The sequence below is a fragment of the Mustela lutreola genome, chromosome 1, assembly GCF_030435805.1.
Source record: "Mustela lutreola isolate mMusLut2 chromosome 1, mMusLut2.pri, whole genome shotgun sequence".
In the NCBI taxonomy this organism is placed as follows: domain Eukaryota; kingdom Metazoa; phylum Chordata; class Mammalia; order Carnivora; family Mustelidae; genus Mustela; species Mustela lutreola.
The window spans coordinates 230,529,076-230,551,542 of record NC_081290.1 but is presented as its reverse complement, the minus strand read 5'-3'; the positions used below and the strand labels follow the sequence as shown (position 1 = coordinate 230,551,542).

The window sequence follows — 22,467 nt, the reverse complement described above, 5'->3', positions numbered from 1 at the left end:
GGGAGGGACACAGGGAGAGGGGGAGAATCTCAAGCAATCTCTGTACTAAGCACAGAGCCTGAATCGGGGCTCAATTCCATGATCCTGATATCACGACCTAAGCCAAAACCAAGAGTCAGATGCCCAACCTAGTGTACCACCCAGGTGCCCAGGGTTTGCTTTTGATTATGTGTGGCTCTGGAATCTCTGTAACATATCTTCTTTTCCTTCTCCTTGGCCCACGCTTGCCCTTACTCTGTTGAGCCACAATGGGACTACTTTATAGGAAAAGAGTCACTTAACATTTTACTATTAAGGAGTGTTTGCAATTTGTCTTACACATTTCAGCATTCATTTCCAAATATCCAAGGTTGTGGAGTGAGTTCAGTTATTAGTACAATGATTAAAACAATTCATTGGTTTTGGTTGGTAGGCATGTTATCTTTTTAGGATATAGTTCGCTGATGTCATGGAAAACTTAGGTTGGAAGATCAATTATGGTAATACTGTGAATTGCCTCTTTTATGTAGTCAACATGCTTTTCTTCCTTAGATAAGAAAATATTTAAATTTCAGTTCCAAAGGATACTTAGAAAAACGATATGGACTTGTTAGTGCTGAAATTGTTGCCAGGTGAGCTGGTGAGATCCTCGGCCCTGAGGCCTGGACCCAGCCCATCCCATCCCAAAGATGTTGCTGAAGGCTCGGGGTCTCCTTGCAAGAAAGAATTCAAGGATCGATCAGACAGAACAGTTGAGCGGTGCAAGTAGGAGAATTTATGAAAGCGAGAGTCCACTGTTGAGATGTGAGGATGGGCAAGCTCTGGGAGAGTGCCCTGGGGTTGGGTGTCTGTCTCTTATTGACAGTTGTTCACTAAGGTGTGGGATATTTATCTCTTGGGAGCAGGGTTTCACACCTGTCCTCCCTACTTGGTCTAGGTCTCTGGCCTTCTTTGTTTTGGATCTGTCTGGTTTGATTTGGCTTCTGTGGCTTTGTTTTTGGAACACAGCCAGGATGGGTCTCTAACTTTCCCTGATAGCAGTAGTGAGCCATGATGTGCCTCCCCCTCTTGGCTGGCCTCCAGGCATCCTGTTAAAGCCTAACTAACTGCCTACTCTAACAAAATGGGATGTAGCTTTTGGATATATTAAAAAATAATTAGCATGGCGATGGTTGCACAACAGTGTGACTGTAAACTTAAATGGTTAAAATGGTGACTTTTATGTTATATATATTTTACCACTGTAAAAAAAGTGTTAAAAAAGTATTGGCATTTTTAATAGTTTTTGGATATTTCATGTGACGTTTTTTCCATGTGTTAAGCAACAACAAAAGAATGGGTTTTTGGAGCGCCTGAGTGGCTCAGTGGGTTAAGCCTCTACCTTCGGCTCAGGTCATGATCCCAGGGTCCTGGGATCGAGCCCCGCATTGGGTTCTCTGCTCAGTAGGGAGCCTGCTTCCCCCTCTTTCTTTGCCTGCCTCTCTGCCTACTTGTGATCACTGTCAAATAAATAAATAAAATCTTAAAAAAAAAAAAATAGGTTTTCTCCGTTAAGTTCTTATCCTAAAGAGAGGTCATATATAAAAGGTTTGGAAGTTTTAAAAACTGTATTTAAATCAAATCAATCTGCATTTGTTTTACTTATCTACTTCATAACTGTTTCTTAAGCCCAAAGGCATGGAGGTAGGAGTGAGTAGGCCTAATAGGATGGTTATTTTGGAAGGAATCCATTACTTGGTTCTGGTTATAAGTCTTGCCAACAGCTCAGTCTCTTTCTATGTGAAAAATTCAAAGCAAAGAGAGCTTTAAAGCACTGTTTGTAAACTTTTGCAGTCCTATTGAAAATGAAACTTCTTGATGGGAGGCAGATAGAGTAATACTTAATCCAAGATCATTTCTAAGTTAATCACAAAATATATGTTAATTGAAAAAAATGAACTTGAAGCATAAGATATATCATTGTAAAGTTAAACTTTTGTTTTAAATATTGAGAAACTTTTTTGTTTGTTTATACTTATTTCCCTTCAGTCCTCATTCCCTTCTTCCTCACTAGAATCAAACAAAAAACCTGATTGCAAATTCTTCCAAAAGCTCAGGCTGAAAAAACTTTCTGTGTTGCGGTAGTATCTTTTTTCAAAAGGCTACATATCTACTTGCATTCTCCTCTTTGCTTTGGCTATCAGGAGGTTTAGAATTAGGACAGGGTTTTTAATTCAGTCATCCTGACTTTCCAACATGGCCTATTAAAAAAAAAAAAACAAAAACACTTTTGGTATAATACTTTTTCTGTATTTATTACTTGATGTGATCTCTGTCCTCCGTTAAGGCTCAGTCTTAGGTATTTTTGCAGTAAGTTACTTTGGATTCTTCTTGGAAATAGGCATAATCATAAAAAGGAATATAATTCAACCATCTATCCTCTTTCCAGTTTAAAAAATGAGCAACAACAAAGAAGATAGTAATCCAGCACTGCCAGTATTGCCATTCCATATAAAATTGTATCTTAAGTATACAGCGCCTAGCAGGATTTCTGGTACATTATAAGTTCAGTGACTATTACTGCCACTCTTTTGTTACATCCTTTTAAATATACATATTTTTTATTTAATTGACAGAGATCACAAGTAGGCAGAGAGGCAGAGAAGGGGGGGGAAGCAGGCTCCCTGCTGAGCAGAGAGCCCGATGCGGGGCTCGATCCCAGGACCCTGGGATCATGACCCGAGCCGAAGGCAGTGGCTTAACCCCCTGAGCCATCCAGGTGTGCCTGTTAAATTCTTTTAGAATGTGGACTCTTGGGGGCACCTGCGTGGCTCAGTGAGTTAAGCCTCTGCCTTTGGCTCAGGTCATGATCTCAGGGTCCTGGGATCGAGCCCCACATCGGGCTCTCTGCTCAGCAGGGAGCCTGCTTCCCTATCTCTCTCTCTCTCTCTGGCTGCCTCTCCATCTACTTGTGATTTCTCGCTGTCAAATTAATAAATAAAATCTGTAGAATGTGGACTCTTAGAGCTGGAAAAGATTTTAAATATTATCTAATTCTTTTGTTTTACTGATGAGAAAACTAAAGCCTGGAGAGACAACATGGTTTGCTAAATTGTAGATAGCTAGAACAGTAGGGATCTGAGAACTGAGGTTTCTTGGCTCTTCCTACTCTACCCCATTGTCCACCATTCCTTCGTGTGGACCCCTCTGCACCTCTGCCCGTCTTCACACTGGACTTTAAATCTTTTGTGAACAGGGACAACATCTTATAGTTGCAGTGCTTGGTACAGTGCCTGGCCTGTAGTGGAAGCTCAAGAAATACTTGGGGAGTAATCGAATAAGATAGGTCTTGTACCTGCAGCTAGTTAAACCGGAATTTTGTCAGAATCAACTGCCAGACTTGTGGCATTGGAGGGAGGGCTCTGGGAGCTGTTGAGGAACAGACGGGCTGGTGGCTATTTTATAGACTAGATTCCATAGGATTAATATGGGATTTGAGGAGTCTAGTGACCACACTGATAAGGCTTATAGAGTATAAAGTTGCTTTTAGCCTTCTAATGCATTAACAGCAGTGTATGGTGATACTTTTTATAGATTGTATAAAAGAAAAATCTGTTTCTCATTGAGTAGTAATTAAGCCTTAATTAAGTAGAAACGAACCACATTATTTTGTTTTCTAATGTCCAAATACTTTAAGCCTGAGTCTGTGGTTCAGAGTGGGACATATCAAGAGACCTTAAGTGCTTACTATAAGGTGTGTTGGTGGAGAAATAGTTAGTGATTGACAGACTCAGCAGTATTAAATGTGCCCAGTCAGTGTTGGAGTAAATTAAAATAAGCAGACTTGTCCCTCTTCCTTAAAATGAACAATGAAAATATAGATGATTTCTGGTAACAGATACCATACATATATGAGTGTTATGATATTGGAGGAATAGCTCTAGAACGGATGAAAGAAGGCAAAGCCAGAGAGGTGGGGATGGGGAGGCTGGTCTAGGAAGATGGTAGGGAAGTAGGAGTGTGAGCCCTAGTAAACTCAATTGACCCCCTTCTGTGTCATATATATAAAATTCAGGTTGTTTTGGTGACCTACTGCTGGGCAGGGATTTTACTGAATAGTTTAAGATTCTTTCGACCTCTAAAATGGAAGCATCTAGAAGTGGCTTAAAGCAGAATTTTAAAGAGTGGAGAGAATGAGGCTGTGGCATGAAAATAAAGGGGGTGATGGTAGTTGGAAAGTTCTGTAAAAATCTAAGGATTAGACATAGCAAGTTGTATGTGGGGAGTAGTCCCAACAATAGCCATGGGGAGTGGAGACTGGGAGAAAAGATGACATAGTGAGTTACAAGAAGCCACAGACTTGGTGATGGCATGGGTCATGTCCTGTGCCCGTGTGTATGTGTGTGTGTGTGTGTGTGTGTTTGGGAGGGATAAAGGAATTGAAACAAATCAAGCAGATGGGCTGGTTATTAAGAGGACAAATCTTGTTAAAAGTAGTGGAATCTGGTTGAAAAGGGAAGCTAGCTTAAGGAGAAGTGATGTGGAATTTAGGGAGAGAGGCAGGATTATAGGTGTCAGTAATCTGTGCTGCACCAGCACAGAAATACTTGGTAGTTTTCAGAGGGCAGGATGGGCAGTGGTTGGGGTCTCTATTAGGGGAGCTAGTTTTTCTTCGTGCTTCCTGTCACGTTGAGTACTTTACATTCCTCATTTCATTTAGTTCTCACATCATTCTACAAGTTTTATAGTACTGTTTCCAATTTATAGCTAAGAAACATGCCGCTCAAAGACGTTAAGTCAATCACCCAAGAGCTTCTCACCTCATTAGAGTGACAGAGGTGGAACTGAACTCAGGTCTCTCTTTATATCAAACTTATGCACTTTCTCATCAAACCATTGTCAGAACCCTTGTGACCAAAGACTCTGCACTTGGAACCTGGTTTTGAAATGATCTACCTTTGCAAAGGAAAGCTGCCTGCTTTCTGTTGGTTTAATTTATACTCTGTCTAGTTCTATCAGAGGTAAACAGAACCTGTCCAGTTATCCTGCCATTTGAGGGGTCTGAAGTGATAGAAATATTCTAAAATTGATTGTGGTAATGGTTAAATAACTGTGAATTAAAAACTATTAAACTGTACACTTAAAAAAAAGAATACTAGCGTACACCAGGCAGATAACCCAGATCATAAATATATAAAGGAAGGATTATAACAAAATCTCACCCATTTCTGAGCCTAAGGAAGCTGCTGCTTTCATTCAAGTACGTGTGTATGTGGTGGTAGTAGGGCTCATACATGCAGGTTAGGGGCTCAAAGGAGTCTCCTCTCCAGCCTTTAGCTTCTTGGTTGAACTCAGCTCTATCAGACTTGAGAGTTTAATTAAAAAATTAATGTGGTTTGGATATGTGAGAGTGATGATTGAACAGTTGAGAGCATGAGCTGTCTAATGTTTTATACCCTTTAAGCCATGTTTTATAAGCATTAAATCTTCTAGCTTTCCAGCTGCATGTTTATACTGGCTGCCCCTCCTTTTCTTTGTAAGTCAGATTCATTGTGGTTGTTGGTATTTTTAGCCTAACTCTATATCCCAGAAACCATCTGGTCTCTTGGCAATGGAAATTTTAAGCCAGTTGCCTTTCAGACAATGCTGCTTTCTCTTGTTTATGACTCCATTATGTTTTTGGAAAAGAGAGCTTCCCTAGATGTGCTGGGTCTGTTCTGTGGCAGAGTAGAATGAAAGATCAATATGCTGTGGTAGAAAGAGCACAGGCTTAGTATCTATAGAGAAATGGGTTTAAACCTTGGCTTCAGCTGTGTGACCTTGGAAGATCATTTCCCTCAGTTCTTTGTCTGTAAAATGAGGATGATGATGCTTGTCTTGTAGGGTTTCTCTATGTATTAAAAGTGATAAAATATATTTAAAGCAGCTCAGTGCCTGACAGATACTACATTCCTAATGAATGTTGAAGTTTTCTGGTTTTGTTTTGTTTTGTTTTGTTTTCATAAGGAGGAGAGAGATGTTTCTGTACTTAATTTTTGTTCATTTATAAGAAAATTTTTAAATTATATCCACTGTGTTAGGGTTTGGGGGTACAAAAATGGATGTGCACAAAGTAGTAAGAGTAGTTACTTCTTTTATTTTTGAGTTCTTCCAACCCTAAGAATATTATCAAGTTCACTAGTCCTGACTATTCTTAGTCTTGAATCCTGTTGCTGTGACCAAATACTACAATAATAATACATTTATGGCTATAAGATGCTTTTACCATCATGATTTTTGTGGCTTTTCATGTAACAACAATGTAAAAGGGGAAGAATAGAGTTATATAGAACAAAGTTTTTGTATGCTATTGAATTGCTATTAATTTTAAAATAGATTCTGCTATGCTATTAATTTTGAAATAGATTTTGTAAATTAAGATGTTAATTATAGTCCCCATAGCAATCACTAGGAAATAACTACAACATATTTAGTAAAGTAATAAGAAAAGACTCAAAGTAATACACAGAAAATATCTAATAGAAAAGAAGGCATTAATGGAGAATTTAGAAACAAAAAAGGTATAGGACATAGGGAAAACAAATAGCAAAATGGCGGAAGTAAGTCCTTCCTTATTAGTAATTACATTAAATGTAAAGGACTTAAACTCTCCAAATAAAAGAGATGGTAGAATGGTTTTTAAAACAATGTGATCCTAGGGGCGCCTGGGTGGCTCAGTGGGTTAAAGCCTCTGCCTTCAGCTCAGGTCATGATCCCAGGGTGCTTAGATCGAGCCCCGCATCGGGCTCTCTGCTCAGTGGGGAGCCTGCTCCCCTCACCCCGGCCTACTTGTGATCTCTGTCAAATAAATAAATAAAATCTTAAAAAAAAAAAAAAATATATATATATATATATATATTATGATCCTAATAGGTGTGCCTGGTGGCTCAGTTGGTTAAGTGTCTGACTTGGTTTCAGTTCAGGTCATGACCTCAGGGTTGTGAGATTGAACCCTGCGTTGGGCTCTGCACTGAGCGTGAAGTCTGCTTAAGATTCTCTCTCTCCCTCTGCCTCTCCCCCTCCCCCCAAAAAATCCAACTATATGCTGAGACCCCTTTAGATCCAAAGACAGAAATAAGTTGAAAACAATAGGATAAAAGAAGATATTCTATGTAAATAGTGACCAAAAGAGAACTGGCTGGAGTAGCTTAACTAATATTAGACAATGTAGACTTTAGGACAAAAATTACTACAAGAGACAGGACAGGCATTGTATAATGATACAAATGTCTATCTGTTAATAAAATATAACCATTATATGGGGCACCTGACTGACTCCGTCAGTAGAACATGTGACTCTTGATCTCTGGATCGTGAATTTGAGCCCCATGTTTGGTGTAGAGATTACTTTAAAAAAAAAAAAAGGAAGATATAATCATTGTAAACACATATACACGTAATAATAAAGGCACAAAATATGTGAAGCAAAAATTGACAGAATTGAAGGGGCCAGTAGGAATTTTAATGATAATACTTGGAGACTTTAATACCCACTTTCAGTAATAGATATAATATACAGATGAAAGGTAAACACGGATATAGAAGATTTTCACAACACTATATAACAGATAGACTTATCATATATAAGGCACTTTCCTACACAACAGCAGAACACACATTTTACTATAGTGCATGTGGAACAATCTCTAGAATAGACCATATGTTACAGCCTAAAGCAAATCTCAATAAATTTTAAGAGATCGGAATAATGCAAAATACCATTTTTGACCACAACAGAATGAAGCTATAAGTCAGTAACAGAAGAAAAATTGGAAAATTCACAAATATATGGATATTAAAACAATACATTCAAAAAAGCAATGGATCAAAAGAGAAATCACAAGAGAAATTAGAAAATACCTTCAGAGGAATGAAAATGAAACCCACCATACTAAAACTGTTGGAATGCACTAAGAGTAGCGCTTAGAGGTAAATTTATAGCTTTAAAGGCCTAGATTTAAAATGAAGAAAAATCTCAAATAAATAACCAGATCTTCATCTGTGGATCTTCCCACCTGACTCACAGGCACTACCAGCACATTGTACACGTTATTCACACCTCCACCCTGTCGCCTGCTTCCAGTACATACTCCCAGTGGTAGTGAGAATGAGTATTGGTAGATGACTACTGTAGAAAGCCAGTCAGACTCTCTGGAGGAGGGAGAGACCACAAACTTGATCTTTAGTGCCACCCTTGGAAAAGCAGAAGGGATGCTTTGACCTGGTATGTTCCAGGATCAAGAGAAGTCATACAAGCTTAAGAATTCTGCCACAAGAGGAAGCAAGAAGCAAGGAGCAGCTGTACCCATAGAAGGTCTAAGAAAGCCTCAGAATCCCTACCAAGGCTGATGGAAGATACTTCTCTCCCAAAGGCAGTTAATGAAGAGGAATGGAGGAAGTGACTGCTACTTCAGATGTGAAGACAGTACTGCAACATTTCAAGAAGCATGAAAAACCAAGGAAATATGACACCATTAAAAGATCATAATAATTTTCCAGTAATGAATCCCAAAGACATGAAGATCTGTGATATACCCAATAAAGACTTCAAAATAGCTATTTTGGGAAGCTTAGTGAGCTACAAGAAATACAGAAAGACAGTTCAACTAAATCAGGACAACAGTACAATAAAAAAAAGAAAGAGAAATCTCACAAAGAGAAATCTTAGGGAAGAACCAAACAAAAATTCTGGAGCTGGAGAATACAGTGAATGAAAAGAAAAACACAGCGGAGAACATCAACATCAGAGTGGATCAAGCAGAAGAAAGGAGAATGAGAAACAAGTGAAGAAAGCCAGTATGACCTGTGGGATAGCATCAAAAGAAACAATTTGCAAATTATTAGAGTTCCAGAAGGAGAAGAGCAGGAGGAGGGAGTAGAAAAGTTATTTGAAGAAGTAAGAACTAAATTTGGGGAGAGGTTTGGCTGTCTATTTTGGGGAAGCTCACAGGTCACCAAACAAACTTGGAGAGTCTTCACCAAATTAGAAAGCAAGAAGTACAGTTGTCTTTGTTTGTAGATGATATGTTCTTATATACAGAAAATCCTAAAGACCACCAAAAAACTGTTAGAGCTAGTCAATGAATTCAGTAATGTTGCTGACTACAAAATTAGCATACAGCAGTCACTTACGTTTCTAACACTTAACAATGGAATATCTGAAAAAGAAAGAAAACAGCCCCGGGACACCTGGGTGGCTCAGTCAGTTAGATATCTGACTCTTGATTTTAGCTCAGGTCATGATCTCAGGGTTGTGAGATCAAGCTCCGCATTGGGCTTTTGCACTCAGCCCAGAGTCTGCCTGAGAATCTCTCCCTTTCTCCCTCTCCCAACACACACACTCTCTCTCTAATGAATAAGTCTTTAAAAAAAAAAAATAAAGAAAGAAAGAAAGAAAGAAAAGAAAAGAAAAAGAAATAGGTGGCTCAGACATCTGCCTTTAGCTTGGGTCATGATCTCCAGGTCCTGGGATTGAGGCCTGTGTCAGGCTTCCTGCTCAGCAGGGAGTCTGCTTCTCTCTCTTTTTCTCTCTCTCTCTCTCACACACACACTCTGCCCTTCCCTCTACTTTGTGCTGCTCTCTCTCTCCAATGAATAAATTTTTTAAAAATCTTAAAAAAAAAAAAAAAAAGCAAACAGCCCTATTCACCAATAGCATCAAAAAACAAAAAACTTGGGAATAAATTTAACCAAGAAGGTGAAATATCTGTACATTGAAAACTGGAAGACATTGATGGAAGAAATTGAAGACACAAATAAATGGAGAGCTATCCCTGTTTATGGATCAGAGGAATTAATGATAAAAACTCTATACCAACCAAACCACCTATATCAATATTCTGATGACCTTTTTCATAGAAGTAGCAGAAACAACCCTAAAATTTGTATGCACCCATGAAAGACCCAAAATAGCCTTTGTTCTTGAGAAAGAATAAAGTTGAAGGTATCACACTTCCTGACTTCAGACTGTATTACAAAGCTATATTAATCAAAACAGTGTGGTACTGCCATAAAAAATAGTCCAAAGAAATAGAAGCGAGAGCCCTGAAATAAACCAGTGCATGCATGGTCAGCTAATGTTAGACAGGGGAGCCAGAAATAGTCAGTGGAGAAAGGACAGTCTCTTCAACAAATGGTAGTGGGAAACCTGCATAATCACATGCAGAAGAATGAAATGGATGCCTATTTTTACACCACTCACAAGAACTAATTTGTAATAGATTAAAGACTTAAACATGAGACCTGAAAGTGTAAAACTCCTAGAAGAAAATATAGGAGAAGAATTATTTGATATTGGTCTTGGCAATAATTTTTTTGGATATGACACCCAAACCACAAGCAATAAAAGCAAAAAGGGAAATAAGTGGCTAAAGTCTTATTAGTCTTTTTAAAGCTAAGTCTTCTTTACAGCAAAAGAAATAGTCAACAGAATGAAAAGGCAACCTGAGGGATGGGAAAAAATATTTATCAATCATCTGTCAGATAAGGAGTTAATATCCAAAGTATTTAAGGAACTCATACAATTCAATAGCACATCGCACACACCTGCACCCACACACACACACACACACACACACCCCAACAACAACAGTAACAAAACCCCCCAAACAACCCAAATGAAAAATCAGCAGAGGAACTAAACAGGCATTTTTTTCAAAGACATATACATATGGCCAACAGGGGTGTGCCTGGGTGGCTCGGTGGGTTAAAGCCTCTGACTTCAGCTCAGGTCATGATCCCAGGGTCCTAGGCTAGAGCCCTGCATCGGGCTCCCTGCTCAGAAGGGAGCCTGGTTCTTCCTCTCCCTTTGCCACTCCTCCTGCTTTTGCTCCCCTGTTCTCTGTTTCTCTCTCAAATAAATAAATCTTAAAAAAAAAAAATGGCCATCAGGTACTTGAAAAGATGTTCAGTATCATTATTCATCAGGGAAATGCAAATCAAAACCGCAGTGAGCTATTACCTCACACCTGTCAGAAAGGCCATTTTCCTCAAGAGAATAAGAGATGAGTGTTGGTGAGGATGTGGAGAAAAGGGAACCCTTGTGCACTGCTGGTGGGAATGCAAACTGGTACAGCTAGTGTGGAAACAGTTTGGAGTTTCCTCAAAAAATGAAAACAGAGCTACCATATGATCCAGTAATCCCACTTCTGGATATACATCCAAAGGAATGAAATGAGGATCTCCAAGAGGTATATGCACTCCCATGTTAATTGCAACATTATGCACAATAGCTAAGCTATGGAAACTCTCGAAGTGTCCATCCATGGATGAATAGATAAAGAAAATGTGGTATCTGTATATGCACACACACACACGTACACACAGTGGAATATTATTCAGCTATGAGAAAGAAGGAAATTCTGCCATTTGCAACAACATGGGTGGACCTTGGGGACAATATGCTAAGTAAAATAAGAGAGAAAGATGCTGCCTCTATGATATCACTTATATGTGGAATCTTAAAAAAGTCAAATCATAAAAACAGAAGGCAGAAACATGGTTGTCAGAGAATAGAGGAAATGGGGAAATCTTGGTCAAGGGTACACTCCATAGTGAGTTCTGGGCATCATATGTGCAACATGGTAATTAGAGTTAACAATACTGTATTATACTTGAAAGAAAGCTGCCTTCAAATATACTTGGAAGTTAAATGATCTCACCACAAAAAATGGTAATTATGTGAGGTGATGGAGATGTTAACTCTACTATGGTAATCATCTCACAATATATAAGTGTATCAGATCAACCCATTGTACACTTTACATGTATACAGTATTATATGTCAATGATATCTCATAAAGCTGGAAAAAAGAAAAAGCATCCAGATTACAGAGCGAGAAGTAAAATTATCTCAGTTCACAGATGACATGATATTATTCCTAGGAAATCCTAAAAAATATTAGAATTTTGGAAAAACTATTAACACTAATAAATTTAACCAGTAGCAGGGTAGAAGATCACCACATAAAAATCAGTTGCATTTCTATACTATTAGCAATGAACAATCTGAAAATGTAATTAGGAAAGCAATTCATTTACAATAGCATCAAAAAGAATAGAATAGTCATGAGTAAATTTAACCAAGGAGGTACAAGGCTTATAAAGTGAAAACTACAAAACATTGTTGAAATAGTTGAAGAAGACTTAAATGAAGGGAAAGACCTTCTATGTTCATGGATTAGATTTAACATTGTTAAGATGGCAATACCCCCCAACTTGTTTTATAGATTCATTGTAATACCTATTAAAATTACAGTCTCCTCTTTTGCAGCAACGAACAAGCTGTAATGAAAATTCACATAAGGAATTGCAGAGGATCCCAAATAGCCAAAACAATCTTGAAAAAGATCAAGGGCAGAGGACTCACACTGCCTGATTTCAGAATTTATGGCATACTACAGTAATTAAGAGGGTAGTACTGAAATAAGGGTAGATATATCAATCAGCGGAACAGAATTGGGAGTCCAGAAATAAACCCATATGTCAGCTGATTTTCCGTAAGGGTACCAAGACTGTTCTATGGGGGGAAGAATAGTCTTCATTTAGGTGCTGGGACCACAACCGGATAGCCACATGCTAAATAAGGAATGAAGTTGGAAGTTAAATGATCTCACCACAAAAAAATGGTAATTATGTGAGGTGACACCAAATACAAGAGAGAAGTCAGATTGCATCAGATACCTAAATGTAAGGGCAGAAACTATGAAACTCTCAGAAGGAAATGCTTGAAGAGTTTAGCTGTACAATTACTGCTCTCTTATAGCACTTCTGTGACATTTATGGTGGACTTAACTGACTGGCTGCTCCCGTGGGTCAAGATTCTCTCTCATCAGTCTGTCTCTCTTGCTTTGCACAGAGCTGTTGCTCAGTAAAGTCTGCTGACCAGGCGAATGGGAGAGACAATGGCAGTGTCAGCCATACCGAGGTTTACGAAATAGATTTTAAATCATCAGAAACTATGTTGGGTGTCCTTGTTGTGTGCTCAACTCTGTAACTACAGGTTTCCTCTCTGGGCCTTTTCTTTCACCAGAATGGAATTTAGGGGGCATGTGAAGAGGTTCTCCCCAGATAGGTGGCTGTGATTTGTACATCTGATAATTTGGGCATGTAGCCAAGAGTCTTCAAATTCGACTGCTACTGCTGAAAATACGGATACATGGCCCGTTTTAAAAATCATATTAATCTAATTTTTATTTATTTATTTTAAAGATTTTATTTATTTATTTATCAGAGAAAGAGGTTGAGAGAGAGAGAGCACAAGCAGGGGGAGCAGCAGGTGGAGGGAGAAGCAGGCTTCCCGCTGGGCAGGGAGCCTGATGCGGGTCTCGATCCTAGGACCCTGCGATCATGACCTGAGCCGAAGGCAGATGCTTAACCAACTGAGCCACCCAGGAGCCCCTAAGCTAATTTTTAATTATGGAATATTTGGACCTTAAAGTATGGGTCCAGCCTCAGTTTGAGCACCTGTAATGATATGGAGCTCAGTATCTCCCAAGGCAGCTATTGGTGAACCGTTCCAATAAAAGTTACTCTGTTCTTTCTTATGTTGGTCAGAAAATCCTTTTTGTCTTAATGTCTACTATTACTCCAGTGGAATGATGTCAAACAAGTCACATATTTGAAATAGTAATGCATTCTCTTTCAGCCCTATGTTGATTCCACCTGACTCAAAGTCTATGTTGTTCACTCCAGCATTGTAATCTGTCATCTACTTAACTTCCAGGCAGCTTACACCACTGACAATTTCTGTGAGTGGTGGGAATGCAAAAGAATTTCAATACTGTTCTAGGTAAAATATGAACCAAGCTGATTTTTAAGCAGCTGCCTTTGTAGGGTGATGTTGAAATTTCCTCCCTGTTCCAGAACACATTTCCTACTAGACAGTACGATGCTCACATTATTCGCTTAGGTTCGGTGTTGAATTTTCTTGACAAAGTTTAGACATATGCAGGTTGGCCACCATATTTTCTTATTGATAACGTGGCCTAGATGAGTATAGCAGATGGAACCATATAGCAAGGTGATGAGACAGAAGATGAGAGGTTTTTGAAGGGGAGGAATAGCACAGAAATGCTAGAATAGAAGCCACTGAGGGCAGGTAGGACAGGCCTTTGCTAGAGATATGGGGAGAGGAGAGACACCTAGAAATGTACCTTATTTCCTCCTTTGTAAGTTTTCTGAGCTAATCCTAGCATACTGAAACTTTAAAAAAGTAAATCTTTTGCTACAAAAGAGTAGCTATGATGATGTAGTTAATTCTAAAGCTAAATAAAATCATTCAAGGAAATCATTTCTGCTTGGGATCATCCGCATCCACCTTGACTTCTGGCAAATTCTTATTGATCCTTCAAAATACATGTGCCACAGGGAGGCTTTTCCAGCCCGGCTTTCACTCCATCCCAGGTACTTCATGACTCTTTCATGCCATTCTGTCTCCTAGACATACTTTTATTGTTGTACCATTTCACTGTAGTATACTGAATTATTTATTTGTCTGCCCCACTGGACTCTGGTTCCGTGAAGACCTTAAACTATGTCATTTTTCTCAGTATTCCCAGCGCCCACATGGTGCTTTTCAGGGACTGGCATATAGGAAGTGTATGATAAATGCTTGTTGCATAGAGTTGCAGCACGGGTAAAGTAACAGCTGGACACATTGGTGGTAAAAGCATTTTTCTCACAGACCGTATATGAGGCACAGATTGGAGGGTAGGAAAAAAAGGTGAATAATAAGATAATCCTGACTTAAAAAAAAAAAAATTCCTACAGTCCCCCCTTCTCAGCAGGGTAGGTAACAGTCATCTGCATATAATTCTTACACAGTAAGATTAATGTTACCATACGGGTACTGTGGGGTTGGATTGGGTTATAATGTTGCATGACTAAGACCAAAAAACCATGTGTCCTTGAAATGCCTTAAATCACCAGGATTTAGGCCTTCGGAAGCTCCAAGGTAATGAGTTAAGGAAGAGACTGCATTTAATTTTGACTCCTTACTTAAAAGTTTAGTGCACTGCTGTGTATTTTGTAAGTACTTAAATATTTGTTTTGTGGCTAACAGATTGCTTGAGGAGATGTTTGGGCCTAAAAAAAATTTGTTTGTATTGGTGGTTTTAACACTGGATCCACCCTATTAAAGAAGGCAGAGTATCCCTGCATCTCTCTAAGCAGGAGCAGAACAGCCTGGAACAGCCTTTTATCATTTAAGCCAGGTCTAGTTTGGAAACAAAGGCTTAAACCAAAAGTACTTTTGACAGGATTTGTTCTTACAGCATGTTTTTTAGTAAACTAATTGATTTAGTAAACTAACTGATTTCCTGTTGTAGCTTCCCAAGGGAATGTCTTTCTTGGCACTTGGCTTTTAAAGCACAGAAGAGATTGTCATTTTTTTTCCTTAGTTAGCATATGGGCTCCTTTTGACTGTCTTGTGTTTATTTATTTAGGAACTTAAATTCCAAGGTGGAAAGGAGTCAGAGTTGCAGTGACACTGCTCAAGACAGAGCAAAGAGCCGACTACGAGCAGCCCCAACCAGCAAAACCAAGGTACACCTCCGACACGGGCTTCTGGAGTTCTCCGCTCCCATCTGGTGGCTTCCTGCACGTGGCCACAGAAGACACTATTCCAGATGAGCAGAGGCACAGTGGGTCCCAGGCATACTGATTATGTTGAAGAAGTTTGCAAATAAATGTGAAGGACGAGAGTTTGAATTAGTAGCCAGATGGGTGGAATTGAAGGCCAGTAGAAGAATTTTTTGAAAGTTCTGGTTGAGTTTATTTCCCCGTAGGTTTTCTTTTCTTTTCTTTTCCTTTCCTTTCCTTCTCTTACCCTTTTTTTTCTTTCTTTTAAACTTAAATTCAATGAATTAATGCGTAGTGTATTACTAGTTTCAGAAGTAGAGTTCAGTGATTCATCAGTCTTATTCCCCGTAGGTTTTCAATTTTATTAATTGTTTCAGTTGTGTAGGAATTTCTGCAAATGGTGTGTGTTCTGGGTAGGGATTTTCCCCCTTTCTTACTCTCATGTCACCCTTTATCCCTTTTCTTAGCCTTCCCCTGCTGTCCTCTTTCTACCATCATGAAGGAACTGTGAAGAGAGACAGTATGTCTATATGCATGTCTATAAAATCTTTTTAACCTCTTTTAGGTCACAGCTATGGCCCCAGGCTCCAACCCCATCATTGGCGTCCTCCTGTCCACTCAGAACAACCGCTGCCTCTCCGCCCCGGACTTAACGGTGGAAAAACGTCTCCCCTTCAGTTCCCTCTCATCCTTGGCTTCTCTGCATAAGCCAGAGCGCTCCATCAGTCCTGAGAGCAACGACAGCATCTCTGAGGAGCTAAACCATTTCAAGCCCATTGTCTGCTCACCCTGTACTCCTCCCAAGAGACTCCCCGATGGCCGGGTGCTCAGTCCCCTCATCATCAAATCAACACCCCGCAACCTCAACAGAAGCCTGCAGAAGCAGACTTCTTATGAGGCTAGCCCAAGGATCCTCAAAAAGTGGGAACAGATCTTTCAGGAGCGGCAGATCAAAAAGACCCTTTCAAAAGCCACCCTCACATCCCTGGCTCCAGAAACAGGGGAAGACTTAGTAGTGTCCGAAGTTACCCATTCTAGCAAGGAAAAGCCACCTCTGACTTTCCAGACGAGACTGGCGGGTGGGCAGGCCCTCTCTGCGTGTGCCGGACCCACCCCCACTGGCCTTGATTCTTTCCCCTCTGTGAGCCAAACAAAAGTGGAAGCCGGCAGCGAGAGTAAAAGGAGCCCCGAGGTTGCATCCGAAACCCGCTGCTCTTCAGAACTGCGTGTGGGCGCCAGTGGGACTTCCTCAGAGAGAGAGCAGGAGGAAGGGCCGGGGCCCACCCCAGAGGCCAAGTTAGACACCACCTGTCAGAGCACAACCGTGAAAAACCCGGTGGTTCATTCCGCGCTACCCAAAAATAGCGTTCTGAGGGCGGTCCTCAAAACAAAGAAGCAGCTGAAGACTGCGAATCATTTTGACCTGCCCAATGGTGTGCTGGCAGACAACCTCGGCGAGGAGCCCCTTCCTTCCTTGCGCCGGGGCCGGAAAAGACATTGTAAGACCAAGCACTTGGAACAGAATGGCTCCCTGAAGAAACTGCGGCCAAGCGGCGGGGAGGCAGGCCCAGCCCTGCGGGAGATGGAACAGAAGCTGCGGCAGGAGGAGGAGGACCGGCGGCTGGCCCTGCAGCTGCAACGCATATTCGACAGCGAGAGGCGGACTGTGAGCCGGAGGAAAGGGAGCGTGGATCAGTATCTCCTGAGGTCCAGCCACGTGGCCGGGGCCAAGTAGTGCCCCAGGAACATGTGAACTGTTTTCACGAGGTCTCTGGGCCTGATCATTTTATTCTGAAGAGCTGGGCGTTCTCACTTTGGGTTTCTTTTCACGGCAAAACGCTGTCTGCTACAGTTTGGAGAGGTCCCAGGGCCTTTGTGGTCTCTGTCCAAGGATGCTGTGTCTCTGCCTCTCGGTGACGGAAGCCAGAAGCACGCCTCACCCCTAAGAGACCCCCAGCCCTGAGGGCTTCTGGGCCAGGTCTGGCAGCACCCACTTGCAAGGAGATGCGGGAGCACAGGGGCCAGAGTTAGAGATGGTAGAGGAGGCAGGGGATACCTTCTGAAACGGACAGATCTCCTGACTTCTTCCAACAGGGTGTTATTTTAAATCAGCCTTGCAGATAAAAAGTTCCCTCCCTCTTAGAGAAGTGGAGCAGAGTCGCTGTTTGGCAGATCCCAAAAAATCATGTTCCCCCTTTTCCTTACCTGTGCTGCAAGTAAATACACCTAATGAAATCAGTTGAGTTTACCCTACTACAAAAGTTTACCTTTCCCGTGTAAAAACTAACATTGGATTAATGCTCTGTAGTTGACAGACCACATTCACGGTTATCATTCAGTCTGGTCTTCCTGGGAGCCTCACCTGTAAGTGGGATCAGTGCCATTTTTGAGGGTGGAACTGCAGGGCGGACGTTCAGGTCCTGTCCTTCACTCAGTGGCATAGCCCAGCTGACTGCTGGGGCTCCTGTCAGCAGATCCCAGAGATTTTTTCACACTAACACGTTCGATAGGTTGCCATAATGGACAGCAACCCAGGGACCTGCCAGGGGAGCCTAGGGAAAGCTGACCGAGCATTTGAGTACTGATTGTGCAAGATCCACAGGCAGAGAATTGAGATCAATGGGAGCTATAAAGTACTGTGCAGATATCCACCCTTCTCTGCCCGCCCAGCCCCCCACTTTACAGCTTTCTGTTTTCTGGGCGGGGGTCGGGGGGTAGAGGGGATTCCACCTTGTGAGACAAACTACAGTTGAACTTCGTTACTACTCTCCACATGTCCAAGGGTTATCTGCAATGTTGATCTAAAATCCCCCCAAATTTGCCCAGAAGTCAGGCAAGAGTGATGCTGAAACTCCATACTGTGGAAACGAGGTATCTGGCTGGATGCAGCTGGTAAATTCAGTCCCATGGACCTTTGGGGTTTACTTTCCTTAGGAGCTGACACCATGTGTCTTTTGCATCCCTGGTGGTGCTTGGTGCTTCTGCCCGTCTGGGCTCATTGGGATTAAGAGATGATTTTAGGGAATCTCGGGCTGGCATTCCCTGTGCATGTACGAGCTGTTCCTATAAAGTCATGTGACTGGCAATTTAACGAAGGTTTTAGAGCTTCTGTATCCCAGTATGTGTTGTCCCCCTTGAGTGGCTCCAGCAGGAGACTGCACAGATTTCCAATGATGTTGCCATTGGCAAAAACATTTCTGGAACCGTCCTCAGCATCTAGAAACATCTAGAAATACAGACTTCTAAGATGTTAGAATTGGAAGGGACCTTAATGGTCACCTTTTCCACCCTCTTCCTCTTACTAAGGCAGAAACTGAGATCCAGAATGGTGACTCCCCTGGTGACTAGAGATTTCCTGTATCACCTTCATTTGATTCCTCTCAGGAGATTTTTGCCCCCTCTTCTCAGGGCAGCTATGTGGTGACAGGAGGGAGAATTTTAAGTCTGAAACTAGTCAGAAGCTGTTTGAAGCCTCTAGAAGAGAAGGTTGGTCAGAATTGTTTGGAGTTACAGACGAGGTCTAGCCATCAAGCAGTTGGAGCCATTTCTTCCTGCGGCTCATGAATAGTTTCCAGAGAGAAGTTCCAGAGATGATGTGAGTGTTTTGGTCATCATTGAGATATGTGGAACCTCCTTGGTGACTACTTAGGTGGGAGTGTCCCTCACTTGAATGTATGTGTTCTGTGTGTGTCTGTGTGCGTGCACACGTGCAGATGTGTGTTTAAAAAACATGCGTCCACTGCCTTTCTCTATATGCGCACCACTTTGATTCCAGGCCCTGCCAGCAACATAGGCCTCCACAGGCTGCTGGACGGTCGGTCCCCAGGATAGCAGAGCCGGTGCTGGTCTGCGGAGGAAGGGGGAGGTGACTCACTAAAGACCCTTAGAGAAAAAGCCTCAGCTCCTGCCATTTCCTAGAACTGCTCATTGGCCTGAGCGAACATCCCCTGGGGGGCTCGTCCACTCGGTGGTAGCAAAAACACTTCTTTTTCCACTTACCACCTTTTTTGTATGTCTTCACTCATTTGAAAAACACGTTTCAGTTGGAACTGATTTTTGGTTCTGGAAAAAAAGATAAATATTTTTAATAGAAAAAGATATATATATTTTAAATATTTCCCCAAAGTCATACTTTTGTTTTAAGAAGTAACATAGCAGTAGCAAGGAATTTTAGGTTCAGGTGCTGAGTGCAAAGCTCCCTCCTGTGAAGTGAGTATTCCAAATGCTAGATCCAGCTTCCAGACTTTGCCCCTTGCACCTCCTGCTGTGTCCAGAGGGGGCCTGACAGTTGTCCAGACTTCCGGCTGAGCTGGAGTCCTTGCTGTGGAGGGAAAGCAGTTTAGGTTAAGGAGTTACAGGGCTTAACCTCTCATCTGCTCGGCTTTGGAGGAGGAAAAAACCACTAAGGTATTATCTGTATTTTAAGATGCTTCCCCTACTTAACTAAAATCTGAACACTTTCTCCTTATGAAAAATGTCTGTGTCCTGTTGCTTGCTTGTTTGCTTGTTGATATGAATTATTTGTAGAAAGACAAGAAGGGAAAACAGAGTGATGAGGAGGGTTGGTGAGGGAGAACGAGAAAGACACTATTTCACAAACCAAACATGTCTCACGAATCATTGGAATCGGATTCATCATACAAATCTCCCACGTCCTACAAGCTCTGCTCCTTGTGTTTAGGCATTCTGTGTTGTTTGGTGTGGTTTGGTTTTTATTAAAAGGGAAGTTAGGAGAGGTTGGAGGATGAAGGTCATTCTGATGGGAAATCCAAGAAATGCGGTGCCCTGAGAAGGGGGCTCTCAGCCCTTTCCCATAGAGTGGGGAAGACCGTGGGCAGCATATTCGTGATGTGTTGATTGTATCTACTGGAAGGAGTCATCTGGGTCTGCTGGATCCATGTCAGAGGATTAAGCATCCAGCCCTTGGACCCTTTCATATAATTGCCTCTTTTTAAAAGGTTAATTCGTCTTGGCTGAAGCTTCCCAGGAAAACCTTTTGTGAGTGGTTCCATTTCTTATTTTTTAAATTTTTTAGATTTTTGTTTGGAGGAAGAACTGGTGATGAATGCCTTCTGATTTTATTGTTTTTTAGGGTTTTGTTTTTGTTTTTGCTCATTTTCCCTAAAAGAAAAATGCCCTTAAGAGATTAAAGCTGCTTAATTAATTGCTGTCTGAGTATAAAGTGACAAACTAAGATGGGAAGCTGCCACTGCGCTTGACTGGTGAAGCTGATGACCAAAGGCTGTGCTGTTCGCCCTTTCTATTCCGTTTGACAGACGTTCCTGAGTTTCGAACTTGTGCCAACCCTATACTGGGTCGTGGAGATACAGGATGGAAGGGACAGTCCCTGCTCTTGAGCTCAGTCTCTAATGGAATGTATTTGAATGTCTAGGTGGCTGGAGTTTGTTCATGGTCATTGAAAGAGCACTTCTTCATAGTGACCATCTTGGATGGCCCCATTTAAGATGCTGTCTAGCATCCAGCAGACTGCCTTGAACATTTTAGACCTGCCCCCCAGCCCCTAACAATATTTCTGAATTTAATTGCAACATTGCTTTCCATTTCCTAAGTAATTTTACCAGAGGAGAATGAATTTTCTTCTCCAGTGACACAGGACAGTAATCTCTTTTGCACAAGTGCCAGGAAGTGAGGCAGGGCAGGGATCACTGACAGGGTCAGAGGAGGCCCACATCCCAACTCACCGACCTGCTCACCTCTTTCCCAACCAGACCTCTCACCACAGCTGGCAGCAACTTTGGATTCGTTTTCCTTTTTCCTGCCTGACTTTTCATTGAGATGGAAAACCAGTGGGGGAGGAAGGAAAGAAAAATTGAAAGCTGGATTATAATCCTAAAATGCTATGGCTGGAAAGGGCATGGAAGTCATTCAGATCAAACTTGCCCACCTGCTGCCCCTTTTCCCTAAGAAATACGGAAGATGAGGCCCACTGTGCTATGCCCTATTTTATATTTTAGTTTCCTAGGATCTAAGTAAATAGTCCGTTTAAATTACACACACACACAATTTGCTAATGAGGAGGACACCCAAATGATACAGGCTTTTTAATAGCTTTTGCTTCTAAAATTTTTCAGTTAGAATTAAAATATACCTATATCTCCTGAACACACACCCAGATAGAGAAAACCCCACGAGGTGACTAATGTGAATATGGAATCTTGGGAAGTTATATATTTTGATTGGACTAGTCCTCATTTTAACCAAGGGTTAAAACCCAGCCAGCCCTTCATTTTTCTTTGAAAAATCAAGAACTCCTTAGGAACTTACCTTCCTCAACCAGCCTTTTCCCATAGAGTGGTCTTTTGGCCTGGTTTTTATTTTTATTTTTATTTTTTTTTTAAGATTTTATTTATTTATTTGTAAGAGAGAGAGAGAGAGTGAGAGCAAGCACAGGCAGACAGAGTGGAAGGCAGAGTCAGAGGGAGAAGCAGGCTCCCTGCGGAGCAAGGAGCCCGATGTGGGACTTGATCCCAGGACGCTGGGATCATGACCTGAGCCGAAGGCAGCTGCTTAACCAACTGAGCCACCCAGGCGTCCCTGGCCTGGTTTTTAGAAGCAAGCATAGTTGCTTATAAATTCTTGTGAATCAGTGACAAAGCAGGTATGGGGGGGGGGGGTCAGGATTCTAGGGAAAGCTGTTGCTGAATAGCTTTTCCACCAAAGATACAGAAGTTGCATCTGTACACATGATTGTTATCCACTGTAATTTTCAGAAAAAGATTGTTCTACAGAGAAAAGGGACATAAGCAGAGGTCATGATCAGCTTAGATTGGTTAAATTGAAAAAAAAAAAGTGCCAAGACTGAATGTGCACATTGTTCGATGTATTATCAGTATTTTTATTCTTCCTAAGAAAAATATTTACACACTTTGA

General features: G+C 41.3%; 2 protein-coding genes across 2 annotated transcripts in view; one reads left to right on the top strand and one right to left on the bottom strand.

Moving 5' to 3' along the window:
- The window catches only part of RNF169 (ring finger protein 169), an 83,638-nt gene extending 62,898 nt beyond the window's left edge, over nucleotides 1-20,740 (top strand). Inside the window, exons 5-6 of the mRNA XM_059132657.1 lie at nucleotides 15,441-15,540; nucleotides 16,142-20,740. Of these exons, the coding sequence (XP_058988640.1) occupies nucleotides 15,441-15,540; nucleotides 16,142-17,311 (1,270 nt within the window). The 3' untranslated portion in view covers nucleotides 17,312-20,740. The remainder of the gene's footprint in view (nucleotides 1-15,440; nucleotides 15,541-16,141) is intronic.
- XRRA1 (X-ray radiation resistance associated 1) overlaps nucleotides 19,716-22,467 on the bottom strand; it is a 72,412-nt gene continuing 69,660 nt past the window's right edge. Inside the window, exon 19 of the mRNA XM_059132524.1 lies at nucleotides 19,716-19,897. Coding sequence (XP_058988507.1) covers nucleotides 19,716-19,897 — 182 coding nt within the window. The remainder of the gene's footprint in view (nucleotides 19,898-22,467) is intronic.